General features: G+C 43.2%; 1 protein-coding gene across 5 annotated transcripts in view; it reads right to left on the bottom strand.

Annotated features, from left to right (window-relative positions):
* mtss1la (MTSS I-BAR domain containing 2a) overlaps positions 1-25283 on the bottom strand; it is a 31030-nt gene extending 5747 nt beyond the window's left edge. For 2 of the 5 annotated variants that reach the window (XM_052061672.1, XM_052061676.1), the window contains exons 1-10: positions 24688-25283; positions 21518-21579; positions 21357-21430; positions 7552-7636; positions 7304-7395; positions 7124-7198; positions 6733-6753; positions 5095-5252; positions 4850-4957; positions 121-218 (exon numbers count right to left, since the gene is read on the bottom strand). In XM_052061672.1, the coding sequence (XP_051917632.1) occupies positions 121-218; positions 4850-4957; positions 5095-5252; positions 6733-6753; positions 7124-7198; positions 7304-7395; positions 7552-7636; positions 21357-21430; positions 21518-21579; positions 24688-24756 (842 nt within the window). In that variant the 5' untranslated portion in view covers positions 24757-25283. The remainder of the gene's footprint in view (positions 1-120; positions 219-4849; positions 4958-5094; positions 5253-6732; positions 6754-7123; positions 7199-7303; positions 7396-7551; positions 7637-21356; positions 21431-21517; positions 21580-24687) is intronic. The other 3 variants (XM_052061674.1, XM_052061673.1, XM_052061675.1) reach the window with 3 other exon arrangements.
* Positions 25284-26241: the final 958 nt, after the last annotated feature.

Below are 26241 nucleotides of genomic sequence, written 5' to 3'. Positions count from 1 at the left end.
ATGAGAATTAAGTGCAACATTGTCAATGTGTTCTGGTTGGCTCGGGAGCGCGACAGTCGATTATGGATGTGTGCACGTACATCTGTGTGAATGTGCATGCGTGTGCGTGTTTAGACTTACCTGCACATGCTGCTCTTTCTGGAGCTGACACTGCCGGGCGAGGAGGGAGGTGTTTGATAGGACCATGTAAAGTCAGAACCTTTTAGGTCCCGGATTACCTGTCACAACACACACAACAATATGATTCTGACAATTGGAGGGGAAAAAAAATCATGAATGCAGTATTGACTGGCTCTGTTTACATAAGGAAACACAGACACTGTATTAAGTAGAATAGGACGCCGATTCCGTATTATTTTCAGCAATGCAAACTACAAGCCTAATAATGAACATACTGTCAGATGAATAGGCTGCATCTTTGTCAAGGTGGAAATATGCATCAAATTTTGTATCGGGTATTGTATTCGATGTGTTTGCGGAAGTAATATTGTGGCCAGTGAGTGTCTGTTGTGACCTACTAATAAGATAAGAAAACCTTTATTAGTCTCGCAATGGAGAAATTTCCAATTCACAGCAGCAAAGTTACGAAAGGGAAAGAAGTAGAACAACACAATATAGGAGCTGCAGGAAAGGCAGCCACTCTCGCGCCGCCATTCATTCATTCATTCATCTTCCGAACCGCTTGATCCTCACTAGGGTCGCGGGGGGTGCTGGAGCCTATCCCAGCTGTCTCCGGGCAGTAGGCGGGGGACACCCTGAATCGGTTGCCAGCCAATCGCAGGGCACACAGAGACGAACAACCAACCGCGCTCACACTCACACCTAGGGACAATTTAGAGTGTTCAATCAGCCTGCCATGCATATTTTTGGAATGTGGGAGGAAACCGGAGCACCCGGAGAAAACCCACGCAGGCCCGGGGAGAACATGCAAACTCCACACAGGGAGGCCGGAGCTGGAATCGAACCCGGTACCTCTGCACTGTGAAGCCGACGTGCTAACCACTGGACTACCGGGCCGCCCCTCGCGCCGCCATTTTGAAGTCAAAATAACACAACACAACACATAGGACACAGACAGTCGTGCAATCTTCACCATTTTTCTGCATACACTTTGTTGTCTGAAGCAGTTACAGATGAAAGAGGAGAGGATCAAAGTGTCCTTTCACCAGTGGGTCAGAGACGTCATGCTCAGAATGTGCACAAGTCTGCTACTAGCTAAGTTTTGAAAGCAAACACAAAGCTGTAGCGTCCATTGACGAAAAGAGATTAGGTCCCTTCTCCTGTCCATATATATATATATATATATATATATATATATATATGGACATATATATGGATATATATCTGTCCATAGCCAAAAAAAAAAAAAAAATCCTCATCTCACCCCTCGGGTGGTGTCCGTCCCTCATTCAGCTCGGGTCCTCTACCAGAGGCCAGGAAGCTTGAGGGTTCTGCGCAGTATCCTTGCTGTTCCCAGCACTGCACATTTCTGGACTGAGATGTCCGATGTTGTTCCCGGGATCTGTTGCAACCACTCATCTAGTTTGGGGGTCACTGCCCCGAGTGCTCCGACCACCACAGGCACGACTGTCACTTTTACCTTCCAGGCTCTCACCAGCTCCTCTCTATTTCTCGAGTTTCTCATGTTCCTTCTTCTTGATGTTTCCATCACTTGGGACCGCTACATCCACTACAACGGCTTTCCTCTGCCCTTTATCTATGATCACGATATCTGGTTGGTTCGCCATTACCATCTTGTCAGTCTGGATCTGGAAGTCCCACAGGATCTTCTCTCTGTCATTCTCCACCACCTTCGGAGGTGTTTCCCATTTTGACCTTGGGGTTTCCAGTCCATACTCCGCACAGATGTTTCGGTAGACTATGCCAGCCACCTGGTTATGGCGTTCAAGGCCTGCTCCTGAGCAGCCAGGATGAGTGCCTCTGTGCTGTCCTTCAGGCCAGCCCTGTCTAGCCACTGATAGGACTTCTTGAGATCAGCCACTTCAGTTATGGTCCGGTGGTACATCCCGTGTAGGGGCTTGTCCTCCCATGATGGTCCCTCTTCCAGCGCCTCATCTTCTGTTCCCCATTGTCTGAGACATTCTCTGAGTACGTCATCCGTTGGAGCCTTCTCCTTGATGTGTTCATGGAGCTTGGATGTTTCATCCTGGACAGTGGCTCTCACACTCACTAGTCCCCGGCCTCCATCCTTTCGGCTTGCGTACAGTCTCAGGGTGCTGGATTTGGGATGGAACCCTCCATGCATGGTTAGGAGCTTTCGGGTCTTAACATCCGTGGTCTGAATCTCTTCCTTTGGCCACCTTATTATTCCTGCAGGGTATCTGATCACTGGCAGGGCATAGCTGTTTATTGCCCGGGTCTTATTCTTGCCATTGAGCTGGCTTCTTAGGACTTGCCTCACTCGCTGGAGGTATTTGGTCGTAGCCGCTTTCCTTGTTGCCAGTTCGAGGTTGCCATTGGCTTGTGGTATACCAAGGTACTTGTAGCTGTCCTCAATGTCTGCTATTGTTCCTTCGGGGAGTGAGACCCCTTCAGTGCGGACTACCTTTCCTCTCTTAGTCACCATCCGACTACATTTCTCAAGCCCGAATGACAGCCCGATGTCGCTGCTGTAGATCCTGGTTGTGTGGATCAGGGAATCTATGTCCCTTTCGCTCTTAGCATACAGCTTTATGTCATCCATGTAGAGGAGGTGACTGATTGTAGCTCCATTTCTGAGGCGGTATCCATAGCCTGCCTTGGTGATTACTTGGCTTAGGGGGTTCAGTCCTATGCAGAACAGCAGTGGGGAGAGTGCATCACCTTGGTATATGCCACATTTGATGGACACTTGGGTAAGTGGCTTGCCATTGGCTTCAAGTGTGGTTTTCCACATCCTCATCGAGTTCGCAACGAAAGCTCTTAGGGTCCTGTTCACCTTATACAACTCCAAGCATTCAGTGATCCATGTATGTGGCATCGAGTCATAGGCTTTCTTGTAATCAATCCAAGCTGTGCACAGGTTGGTACGTCGGGACCTGCAGTCTTGTGCGACTGTTCTGTCAACCAGGAGCTGATGTTTGGCTCCTCTGGTATCTCTACCAATGCCCTTCTGTGCTTCGTTCATGTATTGATCCATGTGTCCATTTATCTTAGCCGCATTGATGCCTGACATGATCTTCCATGTTGTGGAGAGACAGGTTATTGGCCGATAGTTGGATGGGACTGCACCCTTCGAGGGATCCTTCATGATCAGGATCGTTCGCCCTTCGGTTAGCCATTCTGGGTGAGTTCCATCCCTCAGCAGCTGGTTCATTTGTACTGCTAGGCGCTCATGGAGTGCTGTGAGTTTCTTTAGCCAGTAGGTGTGGACCATGTCCGGGCCTGGTGCTGTCCAGTTCTTCATATCTGAGACTCTTTCCTGTATGTCTGCCACTGTTATGGTAACTGGGTTCTGTTCAGGGAGGTTGCTGTGCTCCTCTCTCAGGGTCACCAGCCATTGTGCACTGCTGTTATGTGCAACCTCCTTCTCCCATATGCCTTTCCAGTACCTTTCAGTTTCCAGTCTTGGTGGGTCAGCTCTGTTGTTAGGACCCTGCCACTGAGCGTACACTTTCGCAGGTTGTGTTGCGAACAGCCTGTTTATTCGTCTGCCCTCATTCTCTTTCGTGTACCGCTTTAGGCGACCGGACAAGGCTTGGAGCCTTTGTTAGGCAGTTTCGAGTGCTTCAGGTATGGTCATCTGGATGTACCTCTCGGGTATCGGCCTTTTCATCACACCTCTCTGGGCCTCCGTCAATTGACTCACATCTTTCCGGGCCGCCTTGATCTTAGCCTCCAACCGTCTTTTCCATGGTGGGTAACGTATCTCATGGCTTCCATGGTTGCTCTTATAGCCCAGAGTCTCCAGGATCACTGATGCTGAAGCGTATAAGCGTCATTGGTTTCTGTGATCGTTACGGTAAGGATTGCCCTCAGTGCTGTATTCACACTTTCTATGAGACTTTCAGATGGTACTTCACATAGCCGTTGTAATCGGTTTCTAGGTTGCCCAGCTTTCATTCTCGCCATGATCTTAGCTTTCAGGTCAATTGCTGCCTCGCTCAGCATTTCATTCATTGGGGCTGGCCACCCAATCTCATCATCTGCATTCATTGGGGCTTGCCTCCCAATCTCTTGTATGACCTCCTCCTCTGATCTGGCAGCCTGGGGCCCTTCACCATGGAACCTGCGTTGTACCTCATCAATCTCAAGTTGTGACAGCAGTTGCCGTTTGTGGATGTTGGAACACTGAGCTACTAGTTGTTTCGTGGTCAACCGTGACTGTGGGTTTCGAAGTAACCATTTAGCCCACATTCTCTGCATGTAACCCCTCTGACTAGGGTTGCTTGAGTAGTAGCATTCCAACAGAGCCATGTTATCGCATCTCGCCCATCTCTGCTTTGTTCCAGTAGCCCATTTTTCATCAAGGTGCTCTGGTTCCCCAGCACCTGACGCAGACCTTGTTTGGCCGGGCGACGTCTGAGCCAGCATGTCATTCGTTTTAGTGTCTCTCATCATTGTATGAGGTAGGCATTAGCGTGAAGGATCTTGCCCAAGGACCCACACTGGATGCTGTTATGTGCTCATTTTTTGCCCCAAGCGGGATTTGAACCACCGTCTCCCGTATGCCAAACCGATGCCTTACCACTGGTGAAAGGACACTTTGATCCTCTCCTCTTTCATCTGTAACTGAAAGCGGTAGGATAGCTCAGTTGGTAAAAGCGCAACACTTGGACCTACAGACCAAGCACTATGATGTCAGACAACCAGCTTGGTTTGGATATTGAAATGATTCAATTTTTGATACCTGCTCACTAGCTGGAGGAAGTTTGTGTGGGTCTTCTGTTAGCAGCGTGAGGTCATCAACAATGGCCTGTAAGTGTGTTGTCTCACCCAACATGGCAATCTCAACATTCTGCAACAGAGAAACTGTGCTTATTCTACACAATCCCAAAACCAATTTAATTAAACATCGTTTTAGCGGTTCCTAAAATGAATGAATGAATGTTCATTCTTGTGCACAAAAGCTAAGCGTTGCTCAAGATTCCTCACCACAACAGGCTGAAGCAAGTTAATGAATGCGCAATAACGCCCTCTGTCTTCCAGAAGTGCTCTGCGCACGGCCTGCTTCTCCGTCTCCTCCATGAGCAAGTACAGGTCGCTGACGTCCTGCATGGCGCTGTCCAGCTGTGGGCGCAGGTTTCCTCGCCCTGTGTTGGGTTAAGACAAGCACGTGTGCCGAGACAGAAGAAGGAAGGAAGGAAGGAAGGAAGGAAGGAAGGAAGGAAGGAAGGAAGGAAGGAAGGAAGGAAGGAAGGAAGGAAGGAAGGAAGGAAGGAAGGAAGGAAGGAAGGAAGGAAGGAAGGAAGGAAGGAAGGAAGGAAGGAAGGAAGGAAGGAAGGATGAGGAGATGGAGCAAAGAGGCAAGAGAGCATGAAGAACAGAACAAGATGGGAAATTATGGAGAGGAGAGATAAGAGTGTCAGCAGTGGAGCAAAGAAAGGGAGAGTCAAAAATGAAAGATGATTAGAAAACATAATGAGAAACTATTTATTTGATAGGTTCATGTACATGGCAGTGGGAGGACGATGAAGCATGTCGAAGATAATGACTTGATGCAGAGCTACTGGTGATGACTCGAAAACCCTCGAATGGATTCCATTAGAAAAGTGTTCATCAAGGGCACGCTGCACAGTACATTCTACTTTGGCACTATGATAGATGAACAGAGGCGACGACAAATGAAAGAAGGATGTGAAGTACACGGGTATGATGCCAGCGGTTTGATTTACAACATAGATCGCTTCAGAAATATATGACAAAGTATAAACCTCATGAGCAATTGTAAAAATTGCTGTCCACACTAATATAGTTAGTTGGCTTATCTGTGATGTGTTGATGGCAATGTCAATATGTTTGACATCAATTGCCCGTATTACAAGTATTTGCTTTGCGCTCTGTTTATTGTCAGACAGATTTAGGTTGCACGGCTTTTATTAGATTGAGCAGGCGTACCTAATGGGGAATACCATCGCATGGATTGACACAGTCCAATATTGTCATATAGTGCAACCTCTCAGGTCAAACACAATTTGTTGCAAAACCAAGGTCCAATTTGTTGAGATTTAAGTCGTTATCTTCCCCATAGGAAATCATAGAAAATGGCATCATTAAACTTGTAATAGCTGTACAGTTTGGGATATAGATTCTGCGTATGGGATATGTTCTGTTTTATTTTTGTTAGTTCTTTTTTTTTTTTTTGTCTCTCGATACTATTGTTGACAGATTGTCTTTGCCAAATTGAAATGAGCAGTCCAGATGTTGAATTTTTGGCCACATGGCCATCATTTAATAAGCAACACTAACCATGAATGGACGGCGTGGACAAATACTTTGAGGACATTTCTCAAGTACTGTGATTGACTGGCGACTATTTCAGAATGTGCTACCCCACCTCTCGCCCAAAGTCAGTCAAAATAGGCTCCCGCACACCCGTGACCTTGGAGTCCGGAGAATGGATGGTCTTATTGAACTTTCCCAGTGAGTATTTCAATTGTAGTCAACGAGGCAATGAAGTTTGTGCTTAACATAAATTTTACACATGTTGTCTGACTGACAGTGTGATAATGGATGGGATGCCTTGAAGAACTACCACATGCACCGGTTGTAAACTAAGATCAGCAGACATACCGAGAAGTTCTAAAGTATGGGCTATAGCAGAAAGAAAGGGATTGGGGCATGGGGATAAAGCAGGGGGCGGGTTGGAGAGAAAAACAAGTAATGTTAGCAGTGTGAAATCAGGACACATTGTGTTTAAAAAAAAGTTGTACCAATGATGCAGGAAGAGTGGTACAAATGAGAGTTATTTTACAATTTTTAATTGAAGATGTTTTGTTTTTTTTCCCAATACAGAGTAGTAGCTGAAAAGAAGTGCAAAGCTTGGAAGCCAACTGGAAATTTGCCAGTCCCCCCCATCAGATTGCTTGCTGTTGTAACACATGCATCTAACTCAAGATGGTGCTAGTTCAACTCAGTTCATTCACATGGGCCGGCAGTCAAGCTCAGCTCAAGGGATTCTCACCTTTTCTTGCCTTTTTCTGAAGTTTGAGGGTATCTAATGACTTTCGTTTGATTTCGTGGCGAGACCGCTTGTATTCTGTTGAGTAGAAGAATCTCACACAGTGATCATTTCCAAATGTTTAATATATTTTTTATTTTAGTCAGAAAAAAAATCTTCAGCTATAATTTCCATGTGACTCACCTTTGGCATGGTCCTTGTCCAGCTGATTGGCGGTCTTCTTCCATTCCTCTATTCTGTCCTGGAGTGGTGTAACCAGGCCTTCCATTAGAGCACTAAAGTGATAAAATGACACTCAGAAATTGAAGGACGTGTTGTAAATTGCTTTAACTGTCTAGCAGGAAACACTCTAGGGAGAGATGGAAGGGAACCCAGGAGCACAAATCCCCTTCAAGGTGAGGCGAGACAAACAACATTCACATGACACGTACTTAGTAAAGTGGCGTAATTTGGCCTCAATGCTGCGGTGTCGCATGCACATCCTGGTCAACGCAGAGCCAATATCCCTGGTGGCACCTTCAGAATTAAAAGAAAAAAAAACATACAGTTTACAAAAAATGGAAAGATGCATCTGAAATCCCACAATGCAGACTTACTTACAAAACAGCACGTTTTCTTTGGATTTTTTTGTGACACTTGTTTCAAAAGAAGGGCCCTTTTAACAAAGGGTGTTAAAAGAAAAAGAACAAGAGTGCTTTATTGTTTTATTTCTTCTTTTTACCTCTGTTTGAAAATTAAGAATGACATATTCATAATCTTACTCTTACATAAAAAGGCGGCTCAGAGAGTGGATGGTTGGATATTGCAGGACGATCAATCCCCCCCTCCTGCCTCCCACACAGAATGTATTTAGCCTTTGGGTTCTTACTGAATGTCGTTACAACTGAAAAAAAAAACGGCAATAACAAACAGCAGATCGGTCTTCATCATTTGACAAACGTTATACAGTATGACACACGAGGAACGCAATATCAAAAGCTGCGATATCATGGAAGTCAGGGCTGTTTTCTCTTCAAAAGATGGCTTTCTCTTGAAACCGCAAGGTCGCAAGTGTAAAACCAGAGAGCATAAATGTCACATTTATGTGGTGAAAGCAAATATGACACTGTCGGCAAAGAAAAGCTAAATGGCCTTCCTGATGAAATATACGTTGTCCCCCGACATACAAAGATTGCAGATGTGATCCGCACCACAGTGTAAACAACAGCTTGTGAAAATTACACACTGTACTTTTCCTCTCTGCTGAAGTGTAATTAAATGGAGACTTAAGCCCTAAAGCTCAGTCGGGCCAGCGTCTCACTGATGGTTTACAGGCGAGTGCTGTACGTGGAAGCATTGATCCTCTTGTAATCTGGGCCACACATCGCTAATCTTAAAGTATCTCACCATACATACAGACCTCGCCAAGGCATGCTTGATGTTCATGCCTTTGTATGGACAGGTGTTGCAATTAACCAAATCCCCTCATTCGTCCCAAACTTCTCAAACCCGTCTGTCCCGGAGGAAAAAGGAGGGTACGTAAGGGGATATCCCTCTATTCTTCCTTGGTTGCTCTGCCTTTCCTGTTCTCTCTGTTTCCTAAACACCATTCATGCAGGCTGGGGAGACAGAAACTGACTCGAAAGCTTCTCGCAAGAATGGGCTGTAAACTCTTAAAAAAAGCACCTTGTGCTCTAGATTGCTGTCCACTCGATCTGTGCTCTCTACTGGGATCACAAAACGGTGTTATTGGGAGACAAAGACCACCACATAGTCAACCTTTGCAGTCCAAAGATGAACTGGATACCGCTTCAATCTATTTGGTCATTGACTGAAACATTTATGTCGTATGACTGTTGGAGTTCATAGGTCATACAGCTGCATCGGGCATTAAACACCAAAATGATGTTTGTGTTTAATGTATGGGACCTACATCCCCCTCACTAAGATACAATACTTGTGTTGCCTGATTCACTTTTTTTCAATCGTACCTTTACGATGATATACTGTACATCCTGTGTAAGTTCATGTTCAGTTTGATTGTAGGTGTCACCACTTTACTACATCTCGAATATTTGAATATTGTAAAAAGGAAGCAAAACAATCGCAGAATCCTTAAGAAAGCTGATGGACAATATGACCTTATTGTGTAATAAGGATATTTACTTGAAGGAAAGCATGGCGTGTCATGGATGCACATGCACGCAAGGCCCACGGACCCAGGTCATGCACCTCTCGCTAACATTACACAGCATGCGCAGCTGTGAAATAGCTCATCACACGGCATGAGAGAGCAAGGCAAATGTAGACTCATCTCTAAAACAGACCATTGCAAAGTCGCCGCCAGGCACCCCCAGCTACATGTCTCACCCACACCTGCACGTTACCCTCCCCACCGCCCCCTCCCCATATTCTCTTCAACCCATCTCCTCTCTGAGGAGGATCAACTGACAGCTACATCCTGGGGAGGTCCAGAGGATTCCTGGCCCTATCCGACAGCCCTTCTGGCCTCTGGCCCCCACCGGATGGAGTGGGACAGTATGAATCACTCCGACAGATCCCTCGCACGTGACAAACACACACAAGCGAGGAAGAGAACTTGAGAATTTTGTTCAGTCAAAACTAAAAGCCTCTTGCTTGGCTTTCTTGGCATTAAACTTTACTTATACAGAGGAGCTTGGAAAGTTATTATTTTGCGGATCTTGCCCCCTGTGGTGCAACAGGAAGCAAGGCCAACCCCTTAGCAAACACACAGTGAACGGACAAAGTCAAACACAGGCCAGAGTGTGTGTGTGTGTGTGGGGGGGGGGGGGGGGTTGCAACTCCATCATTATCTTAGCACAGCCAACATCCGGTATAGTGACGTAGCAGACAACCATACGTTGGTCGATGGTTCAAAATCCAAATTTCCATCGTTTTTCCTCTGCCTGATTAAAAGAGCTTGATATTGCCGACAGTAGGGTGAAGCCCGTGGTGGGAAAATTGCAAAGCTTTAGTACTGAGGTCCAGCGAAGTGTGGTCTAAACATTCAGTGAGCTCTGGTTATGATTATCTTCACTAATTCCTCTGGGAAAGGGGAGTCCTTTAATAGGCCTGCTATATCGCGAGCTCCCCTACCAAGGAGCCAGGAGCTACAGCGCCTTATTCCTGATGTCTTCAATATGGGAGCTTTGGTGAACTGTCTCTCTCTCAGGTTTCATTGGACTACTGATTTGCAGCGAGAATCAGACTACGAATTGCAACCAGTATTTCAAGCTCTGTATTGCAGTCTGAGTCGGCCACTTGCTCTCTTGTTCTTTACCTTTGTCGAGAGAAAAGCTTTTATAAGGTGCAAAGGCACATGCTCCATGGTTCACTTGCACAAAATTGCAGTTGCCTTTTATTTGCACTTATACAGCTGCTGCTGAGCTCAGCGATTTCCATAATCTGTGAAAAACACAGAACTTCACATTAGCACCCTGGCCAACAATTAGCTTGGTCCCTTTTGCTTCTGTCGCCCTATTCAATTGCTGCTGAATGTCAACTGGGTGACACGCAGCAGAGGCCCTAAAGGATGAAAGGAGCTGGTGGGATGAGAGAAGCGGATAAAAGTGGGCACACACTGATGCTGAGGTGTTGGCTAGCTTTGGCTGGTCATCAGGCAGAGGAGATTGTTGGTTAACTTGTACAGGTGCAGACAGCTCGGTGGACGATTGATTAGCATATCCGCCGCAGACTACAGAGGTCCAGGGTTCGAATTCAAGCTCTGGCCTTTCTGGGTGGTTTGTATGTTCACCCCGTGCCTGTGTGGGTTTTCCTAAGGTATTCTGGTTTCCTCCTATATTCCAAAACCACGTCCATTTTATTTCACGAAACCGTGACTGTTGGTGAAAAACAATGACTTCCCAGCCATGTTTTTTCCTTGCTGTGGTGTGAAAACTAGTATTTTTGTTGTTGTTTGCTGTATGAATGAGAATTACTTGACTGAACTCAGGTTGATTAATTTATTCAGATCAATTTATCGGTACTCTGACTGAATTGTGAGGTACGATCTCTGTGATAAATAGAGGCACAGCAGGAAGAAGTCTAATATTCTGCACCTCTCCGAAAAGTCATAGGTATCAAAATCTCCCCATAAATGTGGGAGTGACCAAAGTGACCAGGGGTGGGTGGTCTTTGCCACGGTTTACTATTGATGAATTCCTATTAACTGCATAACTGTTTTAGCAAGGAAATGGGAGCAATTATGTGCTATATTTACTGTCTCCAGCTTGTGCGTCACTTCCTTGCATCTGTCTCTCTTACCAGCGGCAACATTATTGGAAGGTTGAGGAAGCCACCTTTGCAACGATTGTTTTAGTCCCAACATGAGGAGTCAAACACACTCATCCTATTGTTGTCTGGGCCAGAGAGCACGCACGGCAATTTCCACCTCCCAAGTCATGACCTGAGGCACTCTGAGAAGCAGACAGACTTCAGTTGTGCTGTAATGTGGTGTAACCATGTTCTGGAGAGTATTATGTGGAGAAGGGGGGAAATGGGGGAGGGATATTTTGTAGTTTGAACCTCCTGTGAAGGAACATAAACGTTTCTAAAAATAAAGTCAGCTCCTTGTCTAAGTGTGTTTTTCATGAGGTTGAAAACGGGGGTACTATACTCTGCAATAAATCTAAGGAGCCGCGTTTCCACACGGGATTGTCCACACTCCATCCCCAGACATTTAAACATACACCAAAAGACCTTTTTATGTCACAAAATGAACCCGGATGTACCCAACTACACTATATCAACAACATAATTGGTACAACTGAAAATGCCAGAAACTACCCACTATCATTTGGATTCAATAATGATTTACTTAGAGTTAAGATAATAATAGGAGTGATGGTTGAACAACGGAAACACCCTAAAACAACAGCAGAAGAGAAGTGTATCTGCCCCAAGCCTGCACATTAAGTTTTGCAGAAATAGGTCCATCCATCTACCATGATGCTTTTCTTCATATGAGTCACGGGAAAGCTGAAGGCTATCGCAGCTGACCTTAGGCAAGAGACAGAGTATACTCTGGGCTGGTTGAGTGTGAGTCACAGGGGTGGAAATGTTGTTGTTTTTTTTTAATCGGGATGATTCACAAACAATGAATACATTGACTTTTTCCCTGTTTGCATCTTCACTCCAGGAGGATTCCATTCAATTTCAAGTGTGTTTATGGGAGTTTCTGTCCATTCATCACTGACGTTGGACCTGAGAAAAGTCCCGCTCGCTCATGCTAACATGTTCTAGTTCATTACGGGTGTTTGATGAGGTTGGGGTTAAAATGTTCAAGATCTTCCACACAAGTCTCATCAAGGCAAGCCTTTATGGGCTTACGTTTTACAGCAATGATGTAGGGTGCAACAACACACTAGACTAGTGTGCCGTGAGAGAACATCGCTGGAAAATGTACTTCATTTGCCTGGAAATCATTATTTATTCATTACGAATGTTATAGCGCCATGACGTTCATCTTGTCTTCTGATCAGTGAGTCAGGTCAGAGTTTTTTTCTCTTCACCAAAAAAAAAAAGAAAAAAAAAACATTGTCTGAAAAAATTAAACCTTAAACCTATTGTAAATGTTTCTCTGTACATTGCAACAATGTACAGTGACAAGCAAAACAAATGTGTGCTGTGAGATTTTTGTTATATATAACGTGTGCGTTGGCTCAAATAAAGTTGGGAAAGACTGCTTCACAAATTGGGCACAATCAAACTAGAAATGAAAAGGGTCTGCGGCAAATTTATGATGTTGTGGCCAATTAGTAGCGTCAAGAAAGGTTCAGGTTATGGCTGCTAAATTGTCTCAGTACTTTTACCCAGACTAACCTGACAGCGGGGAAGCTAAATAGTTGTACTCAAAAGAAAAAAAACAGCATACTGGAAGCAGTTTAATCCAGATGTTAACACCCTTGCTGACATAGTTCCTTCCACCCTGTTACGCTTCCTAGTTTCCGCTGAGCCGCTCATTTGCAAAGAGTGCAGACAACAATACTAACAGGTGCTGCTTTATCTTCTATTCCTACACCTCTTCCGCCTGTGGCCTCTGATACCACCTTCCCACTAGCAACTTTTTAAGCATTCGGTAAAATTCTGGGTGGTTGAACAGGGAGTATCTGTATCCATCGTGTGATGGGGTATATGCCGAATACAAGCAAATGTTTTGATGCCCCTTCAACGACAGTCGGCGGGACAGGAACCTTTTTGACGGAAAATTGGATAACACGCCACTGGTCCATACTACAGATACTACAGAGAGAGTTGAAACATGTATAATCCAAAGAAGGTCAACTAAGAATTTTAGCTGAATAGTTTTACTATCCGAAAACACTCAAATTAATTACTGTTCGCATCGATATTAGTTCCTTATGATCCTCAGTACTGTGGGCCCAGATTTAATTCCACTGGTGATGACAAATGGCTTTGAATATTAGTGCTTCACATAACAAATTGCCACTTCACATTTGAGAGGCTCCTTCAATTCATGCATTTTTTTAATCGAATTTAAAAACACTTTCATTCGTTGGCTTTTCAACCTGGGATTAAATAAGGAATTTTATCTTCCTGTGCGTCCTTGTATATTTTATTTTACTTGTTTATTTGACTTTGTTCCTTATCTAATGTAATCTCTTTGTATTGTTTTTGTACAGCTCTGTTTTTCTAAAGTTAATTACTTTATTAATAAACGTGAACTGATTCATTCTAAATACCTCTCGAGTGATGTAAAGATTGAAAAAAAAAATCACACAAACAAATGGGGATCGTCTTCACAATGACTGCTCACATGTATGCTGTATTTGAGATTTGTGCTGTAGTGTCATCATGTTGGAGCAAAAACGTGTGAAGTATATGTGTGATTAGTGTTCATCAAGTAAGTACCGGTACAATGTTACAGTGATCTAAAATCTGCTGCTGACAGATTAAACCAAGGGTGGTCGTGGGAGTGGGGGCAGTTGTGGGTGGCATCACCACAAATGCCCCCATTTATCCAGAGGCAGACATACTGTAAAAATGTTGACTAGATCACAGTAGATAATCAGTAGAAGTATGCAAATAAATGTTTTCTTTCCTCATTCAATGTCGTTCCTTCCAGCCCTCTCACATCCAGAGTTCGTGTGCTAATCTTTCTGAACAAAGTGTTCCCCTCAAGTCTCATGTTTGTCTGCTTAGTTTGGTATTCAGCCTAAGAACGAAAGATTTGTTTTCTCTTCAATTATTATGCTCCGCTTTCAACTATTTCTTGCAAAACTGTCCCAGCCTTTTTCATCTATTCCTTGCAGCCTGTCTTTTTTTTTTTTTTAATTACTCATTGCTTTCTGAATGTAGTCATATCTGTGGGCCAAACCTCAAAGAGTGCAATTGATACATGGGGCCATATTTTTTTATTACTGTATTTTCTTAGACAGGCACACGCGCACTCAGTGTAAAAAAAAAAAAAAAAAAACTAGCGTGTCTTCATTTTTGTGCCAGGGCAAGTTCAATTTACCGTGTTTGGGAATTCAGCAAACCACGCTAAGCATCGCTGGGTTTTTAGGTGCACATAGTACATTTTCTTTTCCACGCCCGCAGCACACCTGACAATTTGGTGAAAGAAAGTAGATTAGACTTCAGACTAAGTGGAACCAGGTCGCAGCGGGTGGAATGCAATTTTGTTGAATTTGATCCATGCGCAGGCAAACAGATTTTGCCCACAGCTGATACAGAATGTGTGATATCAGCGTGCAGTGAACCTCTGAGACAAGTTGAAATCAATTCATTGAAAGCACTATTATTTGTTTGATCATTATCATCAACTTTAATATCATTTCAAGCCTCAAAAAAAGAGAAAAAAAAACAGGTTTGCGTCGCAGTTTGCGAGTCAAAATTTGCATTTCATATAACCGCACTGAATAGTAATGCTACAACTTTGGAAACATTGTGACACATTGCTCTCCGGCAAAGATGCCCACTATATTAATTTTATTTATGGGACTTCTTTACAGTGACATTAATGTTGATGTACGTTAGTAGCATAGCATTCTTCCTGTGGAGGAAATTGTGGCTTGTTTATTACAGTCATGACAAGCACAGGATATGCTAACTTGTCACATTCCTATTCTGGATATGAACAAAAAATGATGTCACACTAGTTAACAGAGCTATTACCATCCTGCCTAGCCACTACCTTATCAGGATTTACTGTTCCAAACGATACTGCGGCAAACCGAAATAGACTTGGGGTCTTGGAAATGAGGCTTGACAGGCTGCGGCATTGCATTAGATTGGCAGACATGACAGTAAAAAAGGTTCTTCCATTTTAGCAAGTGGTCATTCCCCCCCACCCCCACCCCCACCCCCCCCTTCATTTTTTCACTAAGTCAAAGCCACATAGGATGTGGTTATAGCTATCCAGCTGTGGTGCTTATATGACAATACAGTACTCAACCTCATCCTAGGCTTCAAACATGACATGCCAAGCTCGATGGATGTCAATCTTGGTCACATGCACACACTCATTATTTGACATGGCCACAACAAATAGCTACAGTGTTTAGGACAGTGTGGAGAACAGTAATCCGCTGATCTCGCTGTTCACGAGGCCAGGGTCGTAACTCGTCCGTGCCAGCTTGTCCAGATGGCGGGTAGGGATATCCGTCCCATCTGCCAGCCCAGAGAGGCACAGCGTACAAGCAGATTATTACTTCACTGACACACTGATCTACTAGCATGCCTCCACTTGATATGCACCAAGGATGGATAAGGAGTAAAAACATTGCATTTCAATGAACCAAAGGGACATTTTGTGTCCGTTGACACTAGGTCATCACTGTCTGGAACACAAAATAAAGTCAGAACGCAAAGTCACAAAGCAGTCTGCCTTAAGATCCCAGTGTGTGAATTTTGTTAAACCTGGGGGGTGGCCGCTCATGAGGGACGAAAGGCCAGTCTGAGTCTGTGTGTTGTAGAGTTGGACTAAGAGGATTAGCGAAACGCCTATGGCGAGCCTGGATACGAAGAGCTGTGGAAATCCCACTGCAACCACAAACCCCCCACCTTAACAAAACTCACCCAGCTTTCTGAAAAGATGAACCATGTATGCCATACCCTGATGGAACATTAGTCTTCTACGAGCTGCCCTTTGAACTTTCTCTCATTGAGCCATGTCCAAAATGGGAGTGAAGTACATAAAACATACTGTATGTCATCAAACATAGCAACAGTTAAACACCAAACACAGACACCGGCGCTCTGCGGAAGTCTTACATACACCACACATCAGTTTAATATGGAGGGATAAAAATGGTCACCACAGAAACCGACAGGGCGACCAACCTAAAAATATAACCTACCCTAAAGTGGACCTCAGAGTTATAATCAGGGTATAGGTGGTTATAATATGGACCAATTTTATCTTGAAAATTCTCTAATCACAATTTTCAGCTCTGTGGTTAATGGACTTTTATTGAACCCAGCTGTGATCGTTCTTCAGACGGGTCTTAAGACACAGAAACATCGACGTGAAAGCCTGCCATCTAACTTCCTTCTGAGTCTTCATAAAACACACACAGCCATGACCATAAACCATAAATGGACTCCACAGGCAAGAGGAAGCGATGAACACGGGACACAGAGCGTGGCAGTTTGATATATCAAAACACACACACACACACACAAACATGCACACAGTAAGCCGTGACTATGAGGCACTCTAAATAAGGTTATTGCTGGTCGGAAAAACTGCACAAGTCAACAAAGGGAAATCTTATAATGTTTTCCACTGTTCTCCCTTTTTTGGACAGGAACAAGGAAACTGTTAATGGAATGAAATTTTGTTTTTTTTGACAACCATGTGTTCATTCTGTGTGTGTGTGTGTGTGTGTGTGTGTGTGTGTGCGTGTGTGTGTGTGTGTGGCTTAGTGGGGTGTTTCTTTGTGTTTGAATTTAAACGAGTATGTCAAAAGTTCTGTGTATAAAAGGATTCCTAAAGTCTGAAAAGTGAAGCCCAAGATGTGCCTGTAAACCTTCAGTTCTAATGTCCAACAGGGAGCAATTCATAGCTATCAAACATCCAACTATACAGACATATTTTCCACTTGAGTTTTGGTTGTGGACGCTAGGTTGAAGTCTTCTTCCATAAGCCTTGATGTTATTTTTTAAACAAAAATATTGCATCAGACAACATTACATTTAAACTTAAGTCTATGTTTCCTGATTTCTATTGTGTGATGTGCATTGACTCAAAGAAACTACAAACTAGCAGGGCAATAAACATGTTCCCATTACTGTATGTTCTCTAACCTCAGCTCCCACAGCATCAAATGTTATTCAAAGCTAACAAGGTTTGGGATCTGATGAACATGGATAATCAGTATAGGTTCGAAGAAAATCATTTGGGAGTTGTGACCTGTGCTAACACTGAAATGAAAAAACAAAACAAAACAAATTACTGTTGGGCGGCCCCGTGGTCCAGTGGTTAGCGCGTTGATCTCACAGTGCATAGTTACCTAGTTTGATTCCAGCTCCTCTGTGTGGAGTTCTTTGTTCATAAGACACCTGCGATTTGCGGGTGGCTAGTTCAGGCTGCGATAGGTTTCAGCCCATGTGCAACCCGAATGAAGTGGTCAAAAAAAACCGAATGATTGGATAGATGAATTTGACACAATCAACTGAATACTTAATTGGCAGTGAACAAATAAGGTCAAATTTAAGCCTGCCCCCCTCGCCACCCTCATCTTATTTAGCAGTATGAGAGCAGCAGTCCAACAGTTTCTGTAATTAATATGGCAACTGCAATGCAATTGTCATCTCAAAATTGAACTTTGAACCATCAGCATTCAATAAATGTCATTTCCATGTCGACAGTTGCTGTAAACGCACTACATTTCTCATCTCCACACATTTTCCAAAGCATACCGCAACAGTATCACAATATGCCACTTCCCACATTCACCATACAGCTGATAGCTTGAGAATGAGAGTGCAGTACTAATCATAAAGTAAATATCCCTAAGAGGGGGAGCAGTGAATTGAGTGGACATTTGAGTGACACACTTTATACGTCTGTTCAATCATCTCTCTAATCGGCCTGCTCCATCTATCATTTTGATGTATTCTTCGATTTAATGCAACAACTGTTTACTTTGAAGTCTTGCCTTTCTTTACATTATCTAACCCCCCTCAAAACCTCGTTTCGTTTTGCAGAAATAATGCATTGCTGGGATCACTTAAGGTAATTGAAGGTGTCCCCACAATACGCTCAGTTAGCGGAGAAACAAAAAGGCAATGTGACAATGCATAAACACACGGCAGCAAGTGGAGAGTACTAAGTGTGTAAGTACTAATACAGGGCGTTTCAAAGCATGTGAAAGATCAAGTATCAAGCTGTTGGCCTTAAATATAAGTCTATGTGCATGCATGGACTGTTTCATTAATACATGTGTGCGTATGCCAGGGATGTTTACAGGCTCGTCTGTACTCATGCAGGGGGTTTTGACCTACATATTACTCTCGACGATCAACTCCAAAAGAAATCTGTGTTAATCAGCTGTGCCAGTGGCTAGTCTGCCTGCTGGTGCTGCTGTTGCAGCGAGCTGGTTAACAAAGCAGCTCAGCAGAATTCATTAGGACCAAAGAAACAATAAGCTTGGATTGTCACTTCTTTGAGCAGCCTTGCCCCTGAACTTTGGATATCTTAAGAGCAAATTGTAGTTGTAGACTTGCAGGTCACATGAGGCCATCGGTTATTGCACTACTTATTAGTGATAAGTGATCAATGTTATTGGGACCGAAAGTAAAGTGTTAAGAAATATGTTATAATTTCTCATCCTACTATGATTTATTCGAAAACGTTCCAGATAGCATAAAAATAAAATGTTGAGTAAGTTGCTTGCCGATTCAACAGAATTTCTTGAATTTTTCTTAGTGGTCACATCACATTTGGCTGGTTCGGAGGACTCGTTCATAATTGCCCCATGGGCCAATAAAAACATGGCATACTGTCTATCAGGCACTATCACTTTGAATGACAAACCAAAGGCTGACAGCACAGTGCCCACAGAGAGCTGACAAGAAAAGGAAGTCACACAGTCGCAAAGAAAATGATTCCAAAAACTGCACAATAAAGGAAATGTTTATGTAAACAACACCATGGATGTCCCTGTCATTTTTTTTTCTTCTTGAGTCACTTGAAGTTGAGTGACTGCCACCATCGAGCCCCATCCAATCCCTGAAAATAGTGCGTAATATAAAATTAAGCTAACGCTGTTCCATTTTGGTAATATCTTTATGCCTCTATATTTATTTGTCGTTTTCTAACCTTTGAAAAAGTAGATCTATGTATTTCTAAATCTTTTTCAATCGATACAACGAGCTGAAAAATATGATTGGCCCTGAACATTTTGATGAATACCGTTACAAGACACAACCGCTGCTTATTTGCTTGCATTAATCCTTTGTTATGTCTATCTGGGGTACAGTGTATCTATTAGTTTTCACTGACAAAGAGTCACAATCAAAAATCAGAGAGTGCATGCTATTTTGAAGACTGATCGCATCGGACATAAATAGTTGTGGCCCTGCTGCACAAAGTTAGTGCAGGTTTTTCTACCAGTGAAACAGGAGCTTTCAGGATCATGCAATCCCACGCTCAAGAGGCATGCGGACGGACCTCTGATCACTTTCCTGAGAGAACATTTTTCTTGACTTCAAAGCTCGGCCTGGCACTGTTTATCCCAGTCGGCAGCGTGGCAGCAAAGCACGGGTTTAGCATTGAGAGAAGAATCAACATGGCCATGAAAGTTTGAAAGGGGTGATACAAATCCAAATGACATTCAACTCTGTGGCCTGTGCTTCACGTGACATGCAGTCCAGTGACCAGTCGCGGTGGGTATTTAACTGTGAGAAAAATGAAGAATCATTGACCCAACCCAATCTCAGGACTACTTGTTCTTTTTAGCGGGCTCATTATTGCCATCGTCCATTCATATTTTACTTGCCCGATTGCGCTATCCAGCTTGTTCCTCAGAGCGCTCATGCTCTCATGAAGAAACGATTATCTTTGTGACTTCCTGTTAGACACTTCCAGTAAGAATTTTGGTATTTGTTACAGTGTTTGTTTATTTGAAATCCCCAGCCCCCCTTTTTGAAATGATCATTGCAGTGAAAAAATTGTCCCGGGAGCTTGATGCGCTCTTGCAGGTTGTACTAACAAAGCAGATGAATTTGAATCTGTGACAACAATCGAAATGTTTCCAGCACAGAATGAGGATCATTAAAAAAATGAGTCTGAGAGTCTTTGTTTGAAAAGACCACCTTAACTCTGTACATGTGCTCCTTTTCATTTTGTGGATGTGCGCATTGAACTGTGTGTTAATATACTTGCGTGGTGACCATGCAGTGGGAAGTAGTACTTTGGCTGAGTCCTTTGTCTGCTTGAAGCGAAATAAGACTGCGTCCAACCTCTTTTAACAAAACGTGTCCAACTTTATTACTGCGTAGGTACTGATATGGCACAGAGCTTCTGAGTTTGACAGAGTTCGTAAAGTCGTTAAAGATGTGACGACAATGACACTGGCCTCTTTTTTATGTAATCTTCCTACTCTGATACATGAGCAGGAAGAGGGATTGAACCATTTTCTCTGCTAAACTGCTACAATTGTCTTTCTCACATTGTTTAAGTCTAACTGTCATCGAATATAGACTCATGCAAACAGTTCCTGTGAAAACAAAACGCCGGTTTCAGTTCATACCAGAGGTCGCGAACCCAATTTCTTATTTTTTAATTTTTTATTTTTTGCAAGAGTCGTACTAAACGACCTCCTGCTGCACATGCTTTTAATTGTGGTACTGTACAATCTAACGCCACATCGTAGTCTGCTGCCTCCCACAAGCACGATACCAAGATCGCTCCTGATTCTTTTTTTTTTTGATTGCGCAATTTATTGAAGACATTTTATATTGATGTGATTCACGTCGATCACAACATATCTTGATGTTGAATTATCACCCAGCCCTAACATATACAATTGATACAAATTACTCAATAGAATTGTATATATTGTACGCATTGTATATAATGTATGTATGTATATTTACACACTTTTCAAATAAACTAACTTGGAAACACTGATTTTATTGTTGCAAAATCAGAATTCCAAAGTAACATTGGAAACAGCAAACTGAAATGGTTGTACACACAGTATACTTTGGAACTCACATTTTCATTGAGTTGTATTTCTAAAAAAAAAAAAAAAAAAAACAGCCTTACCTCTTGAGTTGGTAGCCATGTCGGCCACTTTCTGAAAAGCATCTAAAAAGGCCACGGCTGCCAGAATTGTTGTCCTGAAAACATGTTGATAATATATGATACTATATGAATTCTCAATAAGAATTCAGTAAGGTCAAGCCTCTGATAAAATTACTCCTCACCTGAGTTGAGAATGCAGTTTTGTAGCCTTGGCACTGAAGTCTTCCCACACGGGGTAAGAGCTCTAATCGGACACAGAACAAGAAAATGAATGAGTCAGACATAATAGTCTTGGACATCATTTAATCCTTTTCAACGTGTTACGTGCTCAGGTTCACAGTCTTCACATTGGTTGAAATAGATTCAAATAGGGTTCTAACAGTGCCAACAGTCATCGACTTGCTCTCCCTGAGGCGGGAAACAGGTCAATGAAGGAACTCAAACATCCGTTTTTGTTTTTTTTATTTTGCGCTGAGTTGCTATTTAAATGGCTGTTCCACACTTTAAGATCCACATAAGCGCGTCTATCATTATGTGCCCCCATGCAAGTCTGTAAAGAAATCTGTCGAGGATTTAGCCCAGGTTAATCAGTCATTGCCTTGAGCCAGGAGAACAGGAGCCAAACATGAAACACATTCAAGACTGGATCCCCACAGCGAAGGGGGAAGTCAAGACCGAAAGATTCACTTTTTACTGACAGGCCACAACATCTAATGAGAGTAAAAGCATTAAATATTCTGCCTTTAAAGATCACAAGAATGTGGTATCTCGGAGCTCAAGAGCTCTGGCAAAGCTGAACTATTACAAGTGAACACATTTGTGGCGGGTTTGCCCATCTGTTTTAGGCGTTAACAGGTTACTTCTTGGTTTATGGAGGATGGCATAAAACTGGACAATTTTTAACTCTGGGGCGGTGGGGATAGATTGCATTGTGACATAAACAGCAAAAAGGGAGAGAAAAAATGACTTAAAATAATTCCCGTTTTTTATTTGACTTTCCATTTATTCAATAGCTGAATCAAAATGTAATCGTCTTTTTTCCTTGGCACAAGCTGCGGTCGACGCGTCAATAAAGTTTGCCGGTCTCTCATTCATCATTCGACAGCGGTGAGGCCACAGAATAATCAAGAACTGCTTTTGTTTTTAATCACTCTACCTCTAGCATTTATTTTTAGGCCCTGCTTTGCGACCAAGTGAGAGAGTTTGCAAGGCACCATCCTATCATGCGCTCTGCACTTGACTCTCTAACAGGTGTCTTATTAGCTCATAGCTCCCCGTTGAAGGAAGGATGTGATGCCAAGACAGCTGAAGGAGCCGACAAAGAATGATGTGCACAGAGGATGCAAGTAAAGGGCCGAGGTGGGGGGATGTCACGTCTCTTTTCATCCAGAGCCACCATCTGAGGAGGATACTGATGTCGTCCGTCCAGGTTGGTATGTACAGATATACAGAGGAACCTCTTTGACGAAATAAAAATTGCACATCTTAAGCTGCACAGTTAATGAAATAGTCAACCAATTTGTTCTTTTAGAAGCTTTAAAATACCGACTAGCAGTCAAGCCACCTCTAGCAATCCTCACTCTTCAGAACTGATTTGCTTCGACCTAAGAGGTTCCATCACACAAGTGAGTAGTCGGGTCGTTGTTTTTCCTCACAGGAAATCCCTTTTTCGGGTGCTTCAAATCATTTTACGATTCCTCACCGACACCATCTTTTTCCACTCCATGTGCTTCCATATGCTTTTACTATTGCAGTTACATAAGCAGCAAGTGCAGTGAGAATCAAGACAATTTGCCCCGTGCGTTCAGCGATTTAAGTTTTGTCCTTTGTTTTTGTGTTGGAGGACTACATACCAGACAGTAACATTAATCAGTCTTTTGCAAACAATTGAGATCACCACAGGAAGCTGTGGTGCTGTGCAGGCCCTGGGGGCAAAGCTGGTCTGGCAGGCTTGTATTGACCAGCCAGGCGGCATGAATGAGGTCAGCTCTCTGTCTACGACAGTGGACGCGGACACTGCTGACTCAGGGCTTCAGCCTCATTCATCTGCTTTTCAATACTTTTTTTTTAACCTGATCTTCTCTCTCTCTGTGTACCCAACACAAAAGGAAATACATGAAACTAAACCAGAGCCTGCCAATTGCTGAGAGCTAATTTGGTTGGAGCTTGACGGAGGGTCCATAAATAGTTTGTCCAAAGGCAACGCGGTTCCCTGCCACCGAGCGATCAATAACAATTCTGCTCGGTGCTCGACGTACTTGCAAAGATCTTGTAAACATCAAGTAAGACAAGTTACAGGAACACTTTCTGGAGGTTCTGTCTCTCGGGCCTAATGAACGTGTTTGCACTTCCCATCTTTTGTTGTGAACAACCACGGACCACGCGAATTAAACTTCTTTCACTTGAAAACCTCCTCCCCAGGCACACAACAAACACATGCTTGAATTTGGGTTGTACGTAAATACTTGCTGCTTTACAAAGGAGTTCACTTAAGTTTGGGGAATCAACGTGTGTATCAAATCAATTACACTAGAAGGCATATTATATAACAATTCTTAGTAGCTTTTTCTGTAAAGGGTTGGTCGATTATTAAAAGCATCCCTCCACGGCTGAGATTTTAATCTAGTAATAATGTACAAGATGGGATAAAAGAGGATAAAGGTCAACTACATTTTTATGAGAGCACAAAATTGTCTCACTTGCAATAAATGATGGTTTTATTTTCCCAATACTCGCTATTATTGTTGTTTATGACTCCTGTTGTAAATCCATAAAATCTCCATCATGATGGAAGTAAGTCCTTGAAATATATGTAAACACGATTGCGGTTCATATGTTAGGCTTGTTTGTTTACTCAACGAGAGAGTAGGAGATCCTTAATAGGGGGGAGGTGTTCATTCATTTATTATAATTTTTTGACAATAAAAAAACAAAATAGTATGCTAGTTGTCGGAACTTTTTAATATACTTTATAACCCTATAGAAATAAATCATAACAATAAGAAAAAACAAACACATGTACGGTCCTGTATACATTTGTGTGTGAGTGCGTGTGCATGTGTGTGTGTGGGGGGGGGGGGGGGCGGGTTAAAAAAAATTAAGTGTATAGCCTCTGAAGCATCTGTTCAAAAGTACTTGCAGAATGCCTTACATGGGTAAAACCTGCTGCACATTCTGCAAATAAAATAAAGCAAAACATGTTTCATCTCCCAGTTTGTACTGCAGGGGTGTTTGCAGACATTGGTAACTGGAGGAGGGGGGCAAGGAAAGACACAAAGGCAGTAAAATGATTTCTGATCACAAACTGCAGTAACAACAACAAGATCAGAGTCTATTCAAATGTTTCTCTTACCTTCATGTCGTTTACGATTGCCTGGAACAATCCACCCAGCGCCCCACACTCCTTCTCCACAGACTCCATGCTCTCAGAAATGTAAATTTAAAACCACTATAGTCAGCCTTCTCAAACATCAGACACCTCCGCTGCGCGCATCCGTCCTTAGTTGTCCTCTGACCGAAAACAGAGGACGAAAATCGGCAAAACCTCCGGCCAGCAGCCGTAGGTGTTTCGTTCGATGGTACCGGGCTCGGTTTGACGTACGGGACTGGATGGAGAGAGACCGGGAGGCGCGTCCTCCGTCGGCGAGGAGAGCTAAAGCCGGTGAAGGTGGTGGGCACATGCACAGTGACTCCACATGATCTCTCGCAGGCACAAAAAATAAAGAGAGCTCACTGGTCCTGGGAAGAGGGCAGGAGGTGCCAGAGGCGCGGGTTCGAGACGCGGGAGCGCGCACTGTTGTTAGCAGGAGGAGCAGATGTCGAGGAGCCTCCAGTAACACGATCCATGGGAATGGAAAAGGGGGACGGGTCGTGGCTTTTTTTCTTTTTTATTTCTTTATTTTTTGTGCATCTTCACGGGTTTGAAGAGGAGGAGGAGGGAACGAGGAGTAAAATACCCTCCTCCCACTCCTGTCCCCCTTTCATCCCATGCAAACAAAAGTGAAATCGCGCGTTCCTATTGGGCAACTCACTGAGATGCAAAGCAGGATTTCCTCTGTGTGTCTCCGCGCCGGCGAGTGTGTTCAAACACGATCGTTTTAATGTTTGTATTGTCTCATACAATGTCAGTTGTTTTAGGTTATGAATACAATTGTTTTTTTAATATATATATAACGAGAGAGAGAGAGAGAGAGAGAGAGACTTTTTGGCTCTCTCTAATTTTGACTCCATGTGGTACTCCTCACAACCAGTCCACTGGTCCTATCACAGACTATTGTCGGGCAACCGTTACGTCTAGGAAGTCACTGCTTTTGTCCAGGAAATAGCTACACCCCTCATAATATGACTCAATTTCCTTTTAACACATTGTTGTTGTTTTTTTTTTTTAAATCAACCCAATACAGTACTGACCACTTGTAGTTCCTGTGAAGTTATCACAAAGTAGCAGTGACAAATATGAAAAATGATCACTGCAGGTTTGACTGATTGACAATAGGGCCCCTGTACACTATATACAGTAGTGGGCTAAGAAAACCATCGAAATAGTTATTCAGAGGAGTTTCGAAGTTATTCTGAGTTATTGTTTTGTTTGTTTCAACTTTGAAGACTCTGGTAAACATTTTGTTTTTAAAAACTATGACTGATTCTGGCAAGTTAATTTGTTGTTTACTGGAATAAAATTTAAATTACTGGAATAAAAGTGTTGAGGCACTTGACAACAGCTAAAGATGAAATATAAAAACATTGTTCAAACAGCTAAAACATCGACATAACACACTTTTCTGACCGCCCCGCATACAGTTGCCTTAATTAAGTTCTGAGCATCTCCAACTTTGTGCAAGGAAAAAAAACAAAACACTTACCCAAGTGTCCAAGTGTCTGCGCAGTATCCTTGCTGTTCCCAGCA

The sequence above is a fragment of the Hippocampus zosterae genome, chromosome 3, assembly GCF_025434085.1.
Source record: "Hippocampus zosterae strain Florida chromosome 3, ASM2543408v3, whole genome shotgun sequence".
Classification (NCBI taxonomy): Eukaryota; Metazoa; Chordata; class Actinopteri; order Syngnathiformes; family Syngnathidae; genus Hippocampus; species Hippocampus zosterae.
The sequence above is the reverse complement of the archived record's forward strand: the minus strand, read 5'-3'. Positions and strand labels throughout refer to the sequence as shown.